This window comes from Panthera pardus, unplaced genomic scaffold (assembly GCF_024362965.1).
Source record: "Panthera pardus isolate Hobbes unplaced genomic scaffold, ASM2436296v1 HiC_scaffold_10, whole genome shotgun sequence".
Lineage (NCBI taxonomy): Eukaryota > Metazoa > Chordata > Mammalia > Carnivora > Felidae > Panthera > Panthera pardus.
Window position 1 is genome coordinate 930,284 of NW_026526655.1, and position 14,928 is coordinate 945,211.

The following is a 14,928-nucleotide window of genomic DNA, read 5'->3' on the forward strand; positions in this document are numbered from 1 at the left end:
CTCCTTTCCTGTGGCCCTGGGGTCTCCCTTCCTGTGGCCCGTGGCTCTCACTTCCTGTGGCCCCGGGGTCTCCCTTCCTGTGGCCCCGGGTCTCCCTTCCTGTGGCCCCGGGGTCTCCCTGTGGCCCCTGGCTCTCACTTCCTTGGCCCCGGGGTCTCCCTTCCTGTGGCCCCTGGCTCTCACTTCCTTGGCCCGGGGGTCTCCCTTCCTGTGGCCCCGGGGTCTCCCTTCCTGTAGTCCTGGGGTGTTCCACTCAGGCCCGGCAGAGCTGCCCCTGCAGGCTGAGCTGGGCCATCTGGCATCCCCGGGCCCTGCAATCATGCTCCTTTGGGGCTAGTTAGGGTTCGTTTCACTCAACTCACCCCCTGAGGGTGGGACAGCTTTCTTCCCCTCAGCCTGGCAGGTGTTTGTGGCCAAGGGAGCCCCAGACCCCTCGGTTCTGTGGAACTGTGCCCTGGGGCCGGTAGGTGAGGCCTCCCCAGGGAGCTGTCCCCCCATTTCCTGCTGAAGCTGCTCTCAAGAGATTTCTGAGCTGCAGACGTGGGTTCTGTGTCCAGAACCTTCTGTGCTTACTCACAGACTCCACCTCCACCTGCCTCAGCTTCTTAAATGGTCTGTCTCAAAGCAGGCGTCCCCCCTTTGCAGGAAGGTGCTCTTAGGCCTAAAAGTTTCCCTTCTGGGAACAGCAGAGACATGCCCGCTGCAGTGTTCACGGAAGCCCTCGGATGTCAGGAGCTGTACCTTGGCCTCAGGGGGGTGGGTTAGGGTCGCGTGAGCCCAGTGACCTGGGGACCGTCCCTGGGCTGCCAGCAGGGTGGGAGAAGCAGGATGCTGGGTGCAGATCAGGAGGCAAAGCTGTGCACGGGCCACGGGCCTGAGTCTCAGAACCGGCAGCCGCCCGGGAGACAGGACAGGGCGGGGTGGCCCTTCCCCCGCCTCCGTCCACCCTCGGGCCCCCAGCACCCACCTGGCCTGGAGCGCCACCTTCTCTGCATCCCAGCGGCCCTGCAGCTGCAGCGTCTCCCGCACCTGGTCCCGCAGCCGCTGCTCCAGGGCGCCCGCCGCACTGCTGGCCGCCAGCCGCAGCCTGGAGCCCAGGGCCAGGCAGGCCGTTTGCAGGCGCCCGGCTGTCCTGGCCATCTCCGCGCGCATGTCGGTGAGAGCCCTGGGAGACCAGAGCAGCACCCCCTGCTGAGCCTCGGGACCGTCCGGGGGGAGGGCAGGATCCGGTCACATCGGCCCGCCCTCTACCACGGCAGTCCCCTACCCGGCCATCCTCAGGAGAAGCCCCCACCACCAGGTGTGCACTGTCCCCTCGTCACAGCCAGGGACGGCGAGCGGGGGCCGGGCCAGGCCAGACCGGGCGGGCTGTCTGCCTCCATCAGGACGCCGGCCCTCTGACCCTCAGCCTCCCCCTGTGCGAATGGGGGTGCTGACTTGTACCTCGAGGCTCCCAGGTCAGACCTGTGTGAGGTGCCAGAGGGATCCCAGGGCCCCTGAAGCTCCCCCCTCTGCGGCGGCCCCCCCGTTGGCCTGCCCCGCTGTCCTCTCTCCCCTGCACCCTTGTCCATCTTGGTCTGTCCATTCTTGCTTCTCCCCCCGCCACCCGCCCCTCCTGCCTGTTCACCGCACCTGTGGGGCCAGTGCGAGGTCCAGACAGGTCCGGACGCCCCATCTCCCCCACCGCCCGGTGGACCCTATGGCGTTACCTCTCTGCGGTTGTGCGCAGCTCGGCCAGCTGTACGTGGAGTGCGGTGACCTGTCTCCACAGGAGGAGGAAGTCCTGGGACCCCCCCGAGCGTGTGCGCCGGATCTGCGAGCAAGAGGCCTGAGTCTGCTCAGGCGTGCGAGGCGAGTGCAGCCTGCAACCCCACCGGCCTCTCCACACCGCCTCTCCCGGATCCTCTGTGGGGAGCACACCCATATCACCTGTGGCTCTGCAGCCCCCTTTCCCAGGGGCTCGTCTTCCCAAAAGGTGCAGATCCCCTGCTCCAGGGGGCAGTGCTCACTCCCCCACCTCGCGGACCTGGGGAGGGGGTCGCATCCAGCTCCTGCCCCGACCTGGGACTCACCCAGCCTGGTCTCCCCGCCGGGGTGGGAGGTACTTGGCGACCCTCAGCAGCCACCCCACTCCCAGCATGAGGGGGGGCGGGGAGGCCAGGTTTCCCCCCTTCCTCCAGCACCAGGACAGCAGCTGTCCCTCTCGGGGGTCCCCAACACGTCCAGGGACACAGAAGCCTCTACCACTCAGAGCGCATGGCGAGACAGTGGGGAAGCCGCCCGCTAAGACGGGGCAGAGTGAATGGGGAGTAATGGCGGAGGAGGAGGCTACAGCAGGACTGCGGGGGGGCGGGGGAAGAGGGGAGAGTGGAAGCGGGAACCGGACAGAGCCATGTGTGGCCAGTGGCACCAGCCTTTCAGAGAACTGAGCTGAAGCCCCAGCGTCCTGAGTCTCCATGCCACCTTCCCTGTCCCTGGTCCCTGGGCTGCGTCCTGAGTGCTGACTTCCGGGACCCCCAGAGGGCTCACCGCATGCCCAGTGCTTTCCCACACTCCTCTGTCCCCTGCCTGTCACAGTGCAGCCTGGCTGCTTCCTGACACAGAGTGACCTCACCTTTCCCAGCTCTCAGGACCCACACACTCTCCAACCTTCACAGAGCCTCTGCTGCAACCCCTGTCCTGACCCCACATCTGAGGTACCCCCCACCCAAGCCCTGTATGCCTTCTGTAGGGAAAGCCCCTTCGTGCCCGGGGCCGGGGTCCTCTGTGCACTCGCACTGCACCTCCCAAACCCCATTGTGATCAGCAAAGAGCAGGGATCAGACATGCCTTGCAGTACCGGATGCCTGGACGGGCCTGTCCAATAACAGCGATTAGCTACATCAGATTCCAGGCTTCGCAGCTCCCTGAGTGCAGGCTGGGCTGGCCCTCGTGGTAGGGAGCGCTCGGGCAGGGACCCCTGACCCACACGCTAGGGAGCACTGAGGCCAGAAACCGGCGAGGTCAGGAACTTGAGAGGAACATCGGCAGCCAGCCTCTTGCCAAACTGAGCAACTTGAACGTGCCTCCTTGACCACAGGGGCTCGGGATGCAGAGGAAAGCGTGGCGCCCATCCAGAGGTGGAGTCTGCCCACACCCGTGAGTGAGATCTCTCTGGAGGGTGTGCCGGAGCTGGCTGAGCAGGACACACAGGTGCACACGTCCGCACTCACACGTGCTCACAGCCCTGCCCACAGGGCACTGCGAGAAGGCACAGGGGACACAGAATGTTTGTGTCCCCTGAAAGTCCTATGCGGAAACCTAATCCCCGGTGGGACTGTATTTGGAGGTGGGGCTTTCAGGCTCCGTCCTCATGATGGAGTTAGTGCCCTTATGAAAGGGCCCCAGAGCGCTCCCACGCCCCCTCCACCGTGTGTGGTTATGGGGAGAAGGTGCTATCTCCGACCCGGGGAGCATCACACACTGAACAGTCTCCCACCTTGATCGTGGCCTTCCTGCTTCCAGAACCGTGAGAGATAAACGTTAGCGTAACATAGCACCCCTCTCCAACCCCCGGTCTGTGGTGTTCTGTGACAGCAGCCTGAATGGTAAGACAGGAAGGAAAAAAATCTCCCCTCTGGATTTGGAACCACACATCAGCCTTTATGCCACCTGGATTCACATAACCTGGGCGGTTTAAAAAAAAACTCAGGTTGAAAATTTGCTTCAATTCTAACAGGTCCAAAGACTGTTAGAGCCCCGGGTACTTGTCAGAAGTGAACGGAAATCCTTTCTGGAAGATGCCACATCCACTCTAGGTTTTGAAGAACTTTCACAAAGTTGCGAGAAAAATAAGCAGCTTTTGGTTTAAGAAATTTTTTTTTAAATCACCAAAGACACAAGGAAACAGCACTAACCTTAAAGAACTTGGACGTCAGAACATCAGGCACAGCTTGGAACATAACTATTTAATTTGCATCAGCAAGTAAACCAGGAGCTTGACCATGAGTTAAGTGTAAGATATTTGGAAAAGAATCAACCAGAATCCTTAAAGATGAAAAACACAGTATTTGGGATTTAAGCAAAGCAGGCAGGTTTAACAGAAATTGGACGCCGAAGACAAAATTACTGACCGAGTAGGTATATTTGAAGAAATTATCTAGAATATAAGCCAGGGTGACACAAAGAAAGCAGACACGAAGGTTCAGATGGCTGTGGGCGGAGCCACCAAGTCGGGGAGGAGAGAGCGTGAGCACAGGCAGGGCTCAGAGGGGGAAGCGCTACTTTCCAAAAATAACAGAAGACACAGAACCCTGGTGAATCCGAGGCAGGATAAACAAACAGAAAGCTGCACATAGACACACGCTAGTAAAAACTGCAGAGCAGCAAAGTCAAAGCGGGATCTTCCAGCAGCCAGGGGAGAGGACAGATCGCCTGTGCGAGGAGTCCCACGGAGTCACAGGCGCCTGGAGCTGAGCGCTGGGCGGTGACGGGGGAGGAGACAGAGACAAAGGGTCTTTAAAGCACTGGGAGAAAACACCCGCTGACCAGCGGGACGTCCTTTCAAGGACGAGGAGGAGGGGGAGATGAAGACCCTCGACAAACCCAACTTGAGACCCAGGGGCCTTGTTTCCACTCAGCGGTCACAAGCCGGCAGCGAGAGGAGGAGGGGCTGCCTCGAACACGCCCCCTGCCTCATGGGTGGGGGTGGGGTCCTGCCTTAGCTCCTCCCTGTGATGTGATGATGGACGTGGCCCTCTGAGTGACACACACCCTTGATTACGCCTGGGGCGGCCTGCCTGGCGCCCTCCCCTTCTGTGCAGCAGGGGGCACCCCCAGCCTCTGATGGCAACAGCAGCCACAGAGGGCTGGGCACAGGGGCCCCCCACCTGCTCCCTGGTGGGAGGTGCAGTGACTGGGGGGCTTGCGGAGGGATGTCTGTGTAGGGTCGGCCTGAGGCCCAGGCCCGCAGGGGCCATCTCGGCCTCCTTTCCCTGGAGGAGGAATCCTGCCAGTGGTGCCTGCCTGCAGAGGACAGGGGGAAGGCCGTGGGGACACCGGCGCCCCTTTAGGGATGGCTGCAGCTACAGAGGCCTGCCTTGCCCCCGGCCATGCCCCTTTCCAGGGCCCGGGTCCAGTGACACATCAGCGCATGAAGGCCTCTTTTCACTCAGTGCTCACCAGCCTATTGTGGGGAGACCTGGGGGGGGGGCATCATCCGTGTCAGGCATCTGCCCCAGCTCCCGCCAGGGGTCTTGCCATTGGTGACCACCGGCTGAGGCTGTGCCTGGAGCACTGTGCCCTGAGCCCCCGGAAGGACTTAGGGATTCAGAAAACTGACAGGGGGCAAGGTCACAGCAGGGGGCCCTGCTGGCCCTGGCCACGGGCTGGGAGCAATGGTGCGGCCCCCGCCCTTGCAGTCCGGACACGGCAAGGAGTCGGGCCCCCGGAGACCACCTCTCTCAAAAATGGGGCAGGACGTGGCCCTGTGACCTTGTTCTACTTTCCAAGTCTGTTCTTGGGGTCCTGCTCGCCTTTTCTCAAGGAAGGGTCTCCTTACCCTAGCGCCCCCCACAAAGTAGACTGCAGGGGCCCAGCCGAAGGCCGAACATGGTGCGGCAGGAGGTCGGCGGCCTTGCCCCCGGGGGAGGGGTGGGAGGGGAACCACAGTGGGAGCCAATTCGCCCTGTCCTGGTCCCCACTGCCTACCCCTACCGCCAGCCAAAGCACCAGATCAGGTGTCCCCTGCCGACGGGCAGAAGCGGGCAAAGCACCTGTGTCTCTGCCCGGCGCCGTGCCTCCCTCAGCTCCAGCTGGCTCCGAAGATGGAGTACGCCGTCCGTCGTCCTGGCCAGCTCCTCGGCCAGCCTGTCGTTGGCCTTCTTCATGTGCCCCAGCTGTTCCCGCAGAAGGGTGTTCACCTGGGAGAGCCCCGTGCTCCTGGACGGGCAGACACCACAGCAGCTCGGCCACGGCCCGGGGCTTCTAGAAAGGCTCCCTGAGACCCAGCCGACCCAGCTCAGGCCCGGAGGCCGCAACCGCTCCTGAGCGGCACTGGCCACCTGCAATGAGTCCCCGATGGCTCCCCAAACTGGGGCCAATTTCTGAGTGCCACCCTGGCCCCCTCCTCCTTCTCTGGGATGCCTGCTCTCCCTCCCCCGCAACACGGACTCTCCTGGCCGCGTCCACAAGCGTACCACCTCGGCCGTCTCCGTCCCTCGTGCCGAGGGGAGCCCTCAGACAGACTGCTCAGAGGGGCAGCGCTGGGAGCTGAGGGACGGGCCTGGGGGGAAGGGGCAGGGCAATGCAGAGAGGGAGTCAGGCACGCCCCCCCATCCCCCGAAGGCGGCAGCCCCCCTGTTACCGTGGAGGCCTTTCTCCACGAAAGCAGCCGAGCTGGGTGGAGCAGGTATCCGAGAGCCAGCCCTCCCAGCCAGGCTTCGGGGCCACAGAAAAGACCTTCTCTGTTCCTCGTTGCAACTCAGGCATCACCCTCCTCCTGGGTTATTACCTCCCACCTCCGCCCCCGTCCCTCCCCCCCAACCCCCCCTACTGTTTTTGGAAAACTGGTTTTCCAAATGCTTCCCAGCACTTTCCTTCTTTTTCCAGAATCCCCGAGGACAAAGCAAGTAACGGGAAGTAGTCCACACGTGTCTTAACCTCCCCCAGGTCTGGAGACGCAGCCGTGCTCAGGGGCTCAGCCCCACTGGCTGCCCTCCCTGCAGTGTGGAGACATGTTCTCCCTTTCCAGGGATGGTGTCCTGGAGCCTGGGGGTTCGGGGGCCACCTCTGGAGGGCTGAGGTTACCCCTGGGGGGTGCCGGGCCATGACCCATGCTTGCCGACAGTGAACGGATGAGCCCCTGACAATGACGTCAGAGTGGCTTGGCACCTAAGGGGCCTGGGAGTCAGGGCCAGAGTGTGAAGAAGGCTGGGGTTGAGGGCAGCACCCCCAGGGACCCCGGACTGGCTGTGCCAACCACGGGCCACAGTCAGCTCAGGGGACCCGCCAGAGTGGCAGCCTCGGCAGGCGTCGGGGCCGGGAGGAGGCAGACGTGGGGGAGCAGGGCCGGGGGGACCCTCAGACCTGGGGGGCCTGCACCCCACGCCCGAGGCCCACAGCAGGCCGGCCCTCTGCCCACCCTGCCCTGTCCACCCAAGCCTGTGGCCACCTCCCACGGGCAAATTTGACCTGGAGTCACTCTGGGAAGAGACTGGCCAACAGCCCCAAGGCACAGCGGGGTCTGCCGCCTCTGGGGGTGATGGCCGAGTTCCCTGTGGCCCCGGCTGCCGCATCCACCCGGCTCACCTCTGCTCAGCGGCCTCCAAACGGCCCAGGGCCTCCTCCAGGTCCGCGCTGTGCTCCAGCTCCGACCTCCGCAGCCGAGCCTCGGTGGTCTCCAGACGGGCCTGCAGCTGGAGAGCGACTGTGACCCACCTCGCCAGCAGGCAGGGCGGCTGTGGCACCGAGCCCTCCCACAGGTGGCAGAGAGGGCTCCCCTCAGGCCCCAGCGGGGTTGGGGTCCAGGTACGGCTGGGTCTGCTGAAGCTCAGGCCCCCCCCCCCACAGTGGGTCCGATGGGCGGGCGTTCACACCTGACCACGTGCCCAGGGCCCGTGGCTGGCTGAGAAGGGGGCCTCGGGGCCCGGTTCATAAAGGGCAGGCAGCATGGCTGAATTGCAGAGCAGGCCTGGGGTCAGCCCCCTAAGAGAGAGTGCGTGTGGGGTCCCGCCCCTCCAGCCGTGCCCACCGCCTGTGCTGGAATGTGTTGCCAGTGCCTCCTCCGGCACGTGGCAGGGACCACGCCCACCCTGAGCGGCCTGGTGGGGAGGGGAGTCCTCTAAGCTGGACCAGGCCTGCCCAGAGTCTGCATCCTTCTTGGCTCCCTGCTGGAGCCCGAGCACACGGGGACCCTAGAGCTCCAAGGGGAACAGGAGGTGCTGGGGGCTGCCCCTAGATGTGCTGACCCAGAGCACACTGGGGGTGTCCGGGGAGGGGCCGTCAGGCCGAGCAGGCAGGCTGGTGGGGGGCCGAGCTACGGGAAGGCCGGGAGAGCCTGGAGGCCACCAGTAGGATGAGGGAGGGCGGGCCGGAGAGCCCAGCGGAGCCAAGAGGCCGGGGCAGGGGCTGTGGGGATGCCAACTGGGATGGAGATGCCCACCAAGCCGTGCCACCGCCACCCTGACCCCCACCCCACCCCGCCATCTGCTTGGGGGTAACGCGGAGGGGGGCCTGGCCCCTGCTGGCGCCTGCCCAAGGGGAGGCTGAGATGCCCGCAGGAGCCTGACATGTCCGCCGAGCTGCGGGGTCTGGGAGTTCAGTTCTGACTCATGAGGCTTACTAATCTGTCCGCAGGATTTCTGGCTTCTATTCCCACCACTGGTTCCCAACATCTCCCCACCCTGTGCTAGGAAGGCCCCCCACCCCCACGACTGGGCCGAGGCCACAGACCGCCAGGGAGGGCAGGCGAGCTCACTGATGTACTCCTGGCCCTGACGGGGGGCGAGGAGGGCCCTCGTGGTCCTGCCCTGAGGGCCTCGCTAGGGGTGGGGGCAGCAGTGGGAGCAGGTGTTTAGTCTGGGGGCTGCGGATGCCACCTATTTCTGGCAGCCCCGGGCATCCCGGGGGACACGAGGCCAGCCTGGGGCCCTTGGGCAGTTGGCACCGGTCACTGGTCGTGCTGGAGAAAGGGCGGGACCCTGGTTCAGGTCTCAGCTCCAACACTGGCAGCACGGCCCTGGGCAACTCTGGCCTGCTCTGAGCCTCAGTTTCCACATCTGAAAAGTGGGGTCATCTATCCCGCCACGTAGGGCAAGGAGGACTCCGAAAACTGCAGGGGTGGGGGCCGAGCCAGACATGCCAGGGTCTCTGAGCACCCCACACGGAGCATCCCTAGCCCAGTCCTGCCTCAGAAGCCGCAGACACCGGGAGGAGGGTCTGGCCTGGCAAGTTTCTTCACCTAGCCGCCACGGTTTCCCCGTCCACACAATAGGGGGCCCTCCCCACCTCCACACCTTACAACCAAATGGTCTCTTGCTGTGGCCGCAGGCATTGTGGATGCCCAGGGGGCCAAGGTGGAGGACCCAGGGGGTCACAGGTGTCCTCTGAGGTCTGTGCTGGCCTCGGCTGTCAGGAAAAGGTAGAGGTGGGGGGGGGGGCGAGCCAATTCTCTAGAAGCTCTGTCTGAGTGTTGGGGCCAATTCGTCAGCAGACCCCAAAGGTGAGGTGCCGGAGCTGAGGGCTCAGGACTGACCAGGCTGCCCCCACAAATCCCCCAGGTGGCCAGGGCACGAGTCAATGTCCTCAGCCGGGCTGTGAGATCTAGGGGGGACTTTCGGGGGCAGCGGGGCCTGGACGCCCCTCCTATTCTCGCCCTCCCCGCCTCCAGCCTGTTTTCCCGTCTGCCGTTTGTGTCCATGGCCGACGAACTGTCCTTCTGTGTCCCGAGACTTGACGATGGTCCCACCGGTCTGGCCGCCAGTCCCAACAGGTGACCGCCTCACCACAGGCCGGTCTGCCACCTCCGTCTGCCACGTGCCTAGCGCACGCACTTACCCGCGCACTGACCGCGTGGTACCTGCCGGCCAGTTCGTCCTGCTCTGCGTCTGCCTGGGCCAGCAGCTCCCCCAGCCTGGACAGCTCCTCCTGCAGACGCTCGTTCTCCTCCTGCACCCCTGCTGACACGGCCGGCGGCTCCTGCAGCCCTGTGCAGGTGCGGCCCCAAGGTCAGCCCGGGGGGCCGGACCGGGGCCCCCCACCTGCTCAGCCACGGCGCACTGTCTCTCCACGGTGGGGCTGTGGGCCGGCCACTGGGCTCTCGCTGCTGGCCTGCCCCCATCTTCCAGCAGGGGTCCCAGTTCTGACCCGGGAGACCCCCGGTGTGGGGGACGTGGACTTCGTGCTCGAGGCCCTCCTCCCTCTCCTGTTGGTGGACGTGCTACTGACCTCCTGCCTTTGACCCCAGTACCGCCCCAAGCCAATTCAAGCGAGGGTGTGGGCGAGGCCTGCACAGCGGGTCCCCCCACGCCCTGTGAAGCAGTGACAACTGCTGATCTGGGGTAACCGGATCTCATCCGAGTAGGAAGTTGCTTTTCTAAGTGCACAGTGGAGTTTCCTTTTCCTTAACATATACCCGGTGAACCACTGGTTCCCTCGGGGGCGGGACAGACCCTCCCTATGGCGAGGGGTCTTGGGACCCACACGTGAGGGAGTCACAAGCACTAGCTAGGGCCAAGTGGCCTGGCCAGTTGGGCGGCCGTGACACGGGGACCCAGCCTGGAGCCAGTCCCTGCAAAGCGCTGGCCCTAGGGGGCCCTCGGGCTGGGTGAGCAGAGGTCGGGGGCGGGGCTGCTCAGCACCTGTGCCTCCCGAGTGTCAGCCTTCAGGATTTTCACTCATCTAATGAAGAACAAATACGGACGAAGTCCAGACTGGCGGTCGCGAATGTGCCACAAACACAAGTGCAGCACCGGACAGTCCTTGCGGGCTAGCCGTAAAACACACGGTGGGCACGGACACACGACCCCCGTGGCTGACCCCGTGGGAGGGTGTGGCTCTGTGCCCCATCGCACTGGAAGATGATGACAGGCCGGGAGGGGCCAGCTGAGCGGGGGCTCGGTACACCCAGCCAGCCTCCAGCTCAGGGCTCTGTGGCTCCCCCGGTGCCCACCCCCACCCCCACCGTCACCCCTACCACCTCCCGTCACCTTGGTGTGGTTCGTCCCTCAGGCTGCCAGCTACGATCTCACGGATTCGGGCGGGCACAGGGGTGGGCAAAGCCGGCCAGCCTTCCCCACGCACGGTCAGTGCCCGGTCTTCTCTGCTGGCCATGGGACTCAAGACGGTGTCCTCCAGCCTCTGAAAAACAGCCGTCCAGAGAGACACCGGGGGCTGGCAGTTTCCTGGACAGCCGCCAAATAGCCCCACGCGCCCAGCGGAGTTAGTGGGGGGTACCGCAGAGCTCCCCCAGGGCGGCAGCAAAGTGCCCCTGAGGCCTGGGTGAGGCTGTCATCCAGAGCACACGCCCTGGTTTCTCTACCTGTAAGGTGGGAGGGCACCTGCCTGTCCTGGTAGTGCCCTGAGCACCGGTGACCAGGACAGCACCTGGCCTCGGTGGCCACTGTGCGCTGCCCTCTGGCCCTGCTCCCCCTCTGTGAGGGCAGGGCTGGGTGTCCCCAGTGGGCCTCTGCAGGGCGCTGGCAGGCAGGCGCCCTTGCTCTGGCCCACGGGACACAACGACCCACCCAGCTGCCCACACAGTCTCCACCTTCACGGCCTGGGTTGCTGGGAGGACTGGTAAAGACCTGAGACCACCCACCCGCCTCCCTTTAGGGCATGGCCAGCTGCCTGGGGCTTCACCCTGCCCGCCGGGAAGGGCGCGAGTGGGCCCTGGGAGAGGGCAGGATGGGAACCTAGGGGTGGGCTGTGGGAGGGTAGTGAGGACGGCCTTCCCCCCTGGCCAGTCCAGAGCCGCTGACTGCCGTGGGAGAGGTCTGAAGAGGCCTGGCAGTGGGCAGGAAATCCCAGGGTCCCGGATGCCCAGAGGCTGGTGTTGGGAGGTCTTGGGCTCTGAGCTGGCACACTGCCTCGGCCCTGGGGATTCGTTGCATCGTGAGGTGGGCAGAGCTGGGGGAGGGCCTGGGGGTGCCCTTCTTGCCATGTCTGATTGTGGCACCGCCCATGGGAAGGATGTTCAGGGGCCTGTGAAACAGCACTTCACTATGGACTTGAGAGGCCTTGATGTGACAAGGTCACCGGATGCTTCCCAGGAGTTCTGGAGACAGATGTCTGCTCCCCACGACTCTCCAGGGCTGCCAACCAGGTCCTCCTATCACTCCCTGCCCCATTCCCAGGCCTCTCGAACTCATCACCGTGTGCCCAGACTCATCCTTCCTCCAGCTTCCCAGGACCCCTGCTCCTGGCCCCCTGACTCACCATCTCTCCCTCCCAGCCCGGGGTCCTGGTGAATGACCACCAAACAGCCTCCTTCCGCCTGTCTCCTCCCTCCTCTGAGCTCCCCCCAGCTCTCCCTGAAGACCTTCTCCAGGTTCAGACTTGTCTACCTGGCTCTGAACCTCAGGGCCTGGCTGGAGGGCTTCCTGGGTGCACCCCTGCCCTGCCCAGCCCGCTGCCTTGGTACATTCCCCCCCACAACCCCCACGTTCCTTCTTCCTGAGATCAGAGTCTGGTCTCTTCTGCACACACGACCTCAAATTCTCCCCAGACACGAGGCCTCTTCAATCAGGACCAGGTCGCCAAGAGTCACCCCAAGACCCGGGCTCCGGAGTGACACCTGGTAAGTCCCCGCTCTGATCCCCAACAGCTGCCCAGTTGCTGGGCAGCCACTGAGCAAATGCCGGGGACTGACCTCCATGCCCTCTGGCTGGAGTGAGGGCCCCACTTCTGGTTCACCCGGGGCCCAGCCCTTCCTCAGGCTGGAGCCTTACTTCTCAGGGGTGCTTGAATCTGAGTCAGCTGGGGGGTCTTGGGGAGGCCCCCTTACCCACCGTTGCCCCCAGATGACCCCCTCCAGTATTGCTCTGGGTGGGAGATGAGAAGCCTGCCTTGGGGGCAGGGGACGATGTGCCTGCTTCCCGTTCCGGGCCAAGCAAGGAAAGGGTGCCAAGACCATCAATGGCCCCTCCTGTCCTCCTGGGAGGAAAGGCGGCCGAAAGGGCTCAGCCGTTGTCTGCCCCGAAGCCTTTATTTGCACGCGGGGAAACTGAGGCTCAGCGGGGTAGCGAGACCCGGCCCCGGCCCCCCCCCCTCCCGCTGCAAGGAGCATGAACTCCAGGAAGCTCTCCCTCCGAGGCCAGGAACGACTCTGCCCCTTCGCCCTCCCCCGCCCTCCCCCGCTCCCTCGGGCATCCGAGGCGCCACCCGCTAACGGGAAGGCAGCAGCGAGGCATAAACTTGACTCATTCCTAACATTCACAGAGGGTCACTTATTAGCCGAGACGTCCCGAGAGGCGCTGGGGGCGTAATGGGTTCCAGCTGTGGCCGGGTGCCGGCGATGGGCCGAGGCCCAGCTGGAGCGGAGGGGGCGCGGCGGGGGGCGCGTGGAGGGGAGGGGCCGTGGGGTGGGGGGGCAGCCCCGCCCCCGTGGAAACCTAGGGAGGGAAAGGGGCAGGCCCAGCAGGGGGAAGGGAAGGGGAGGAGGCAGGGAGGGGGCGGGCGCGGCAGGGGGAGGGGAACGGGAGGGGGCGGGGCCGGGAGGAGAGGCCTGGTCTCCAGCCCGGATGCTTCCCGGGGCCTCGCGGACGTGCGGGCTGGACACCGGCGCCCGCTGCCCGTTCCCGGCCGGCCTGAGTCTGGCCCGGAGAGGTCCTCCCTTCCCGCCGCAAGACCTTCCTGTCTGCAACCCCTGGCCCGCACCTGCGGCCCTGCAGGTCCCCGCGGGTGGCCTCCTCTGCGGGCCGGAGGGGCCCTCCTTCCTGGCCGGCCATTTGTGGCCGGGCCCTGGGGTGGGGGTGGGGGTGGACGTCCGCGTGTCCGGCCAGTGCACAGGGAGACTTCCAGAAGCCTGCCTCCCGCCCCGGGACTCTCAGCCCGTCGGAGGGCTGGACACTGGTTAACAGAAGACCTCAGACTCGTTGTTGAACCCAGCCGTGTCCTTTCCTCCTGCCCCCAGTGCCCTGCTCTGCTCAACCTTGGCTAAGGGCCTCTACAAGGTCACAGCCCCTGCGTGGCACCGCCCATGGGAGCAGATCTCGGCCCTAAGGGGGGCAGTCACTGCTTCATCACTGTCACCCTCCCCGTTGTGGCTGTGGGGATGGGGGAACCGTGGGCTCACCTATCTACCCCCACCCCTGGATCAGAGCAGGACTCCCCGATAGGAGAATGGGTCCCTGTTCCCCCACGGCCGGTGCGCCGCGTGACCCTGGGCGTCAACGGCCTCAGGTCCTCATCTGGGAAATGGGAGGGGGCATCCCAGAGCCCCGGGGGGCTACAGTTCTGTGAGGGTGGGGTGTGGAGTCTGTGGGTCAGGAGGAGGCTGGGGAGGGCAGGGGGTGTTGTAGGTCAGAAATGGAAATCACACAGCAATTTCATCACTTCCTCTTGCTGGTGACCAGCATCAGAAAGTCCCCGAGTGGCTCCCTCTGAACGTCCAGGCTGCTAGGGGGCATGGGCAGACAGACAGCCTGTCACCCAGGGGGAGAGAAGGAAGGATTCGCAAGAGGAACCCGGCATCTTCTAGATGGAAGAAGATGAGGCTCCCCCAGACCCAAGTCAGGGAGACCCTTGGATGGACCAGGGTGGGTTCAACGAGCCCAGTGGCACCAGAAGCGCGGATTAACGTCACCCTGGGAGAGACAGCGTCCAGTGGAAGCGCCCAACTCAACCGGGTCTCAGGCCGCAGCCTCCCGGGGCAGGAGCAGGCCGAGTGACCAGCTGGAGTGCAGGAGCCGGCCGGGCCCCTGTGTGCGGTGGACTGGCCAGCCCCGGGGTCTGGCGGCGGAGCTCCCACAGTGCCGCCGTGTGGCCGCCGGGGGCTCTGCAGGAGGCTGGGCTGCAGGGGAGGGGAAGGGTGCAGGGCCGGGCACCCGCCCGCCGAGAGGTAAGTGACAGCGGTGAGCCCCCACCAGTGAGGCGGGGCTGGGCGGTCACCGCTGAGGATTTCCTAGCAGACGTGTGTGCGCCCCTGACCGTGCCCTGAGAGGCCAGCGTCTCGCCTCCACCACGTGAGGAAGCCGGGGGCCCACTCAAGGTCATTCACGCTCAGGCCCTGAGCCCGTGGGTCCCAGCACCCTCCCAACGCCCGCGCGGCCCCAAGCCTCTCCGCACCGGGCACTCCCACAGGCCTTCCTGCATCCGTAGGTGGCGGGCGCTGGCCCTCGCCAGGAGCGGGCACAGCTTGAAGAACACGTCTGAGGACAGAGCCTGCAGCCAAGTCCAGCTACCGGACGTCTGCTTGCCATGTTTCCGTGGCTTGGCCTGCTGCGGGGGGAG

General features: G+C 65.0%; 1 protein-coding gene across 1 annotated transcript in view; it reads right to left on the reverse strand.

Annotated features, from left to right (window-relative positions):
• CROCC2 (ciliary rootlet coiled-coil, rootletin family member 2) overlaps positions 1 to 14,928 on the reverse strand; it is a 70,891-nt gene that overhangs the window by 47,312 nt on the left and 8,651 nt on the right. The window contains 9 exon segments of the mRNA XM_053888545.1: positions 968 to 1,165; positions 1,710 to 1,964; positions 2,073 to 2,283; positions 4,869 to 5,004; positions 5,694 to 5,919; positions 7,288 to 7,394; positions 9,535 to 9,683; positions 9,738 to 9,740; positions 10,686 to 10,836. Of these exon segments, the coding sequence (XP_053744520.1) occupies positions 968 to 1,165; positions 1,710 to 1,964; positions 2,073 to 2,283; positions 4,869 to 5,004; positions 5,694 to 5,919; positions 7,288 to 7,394; positions 9,535 to 9,683; positions 9,738 to 9,740; positions 10,686 to 10,836 (1,436 nt within the window).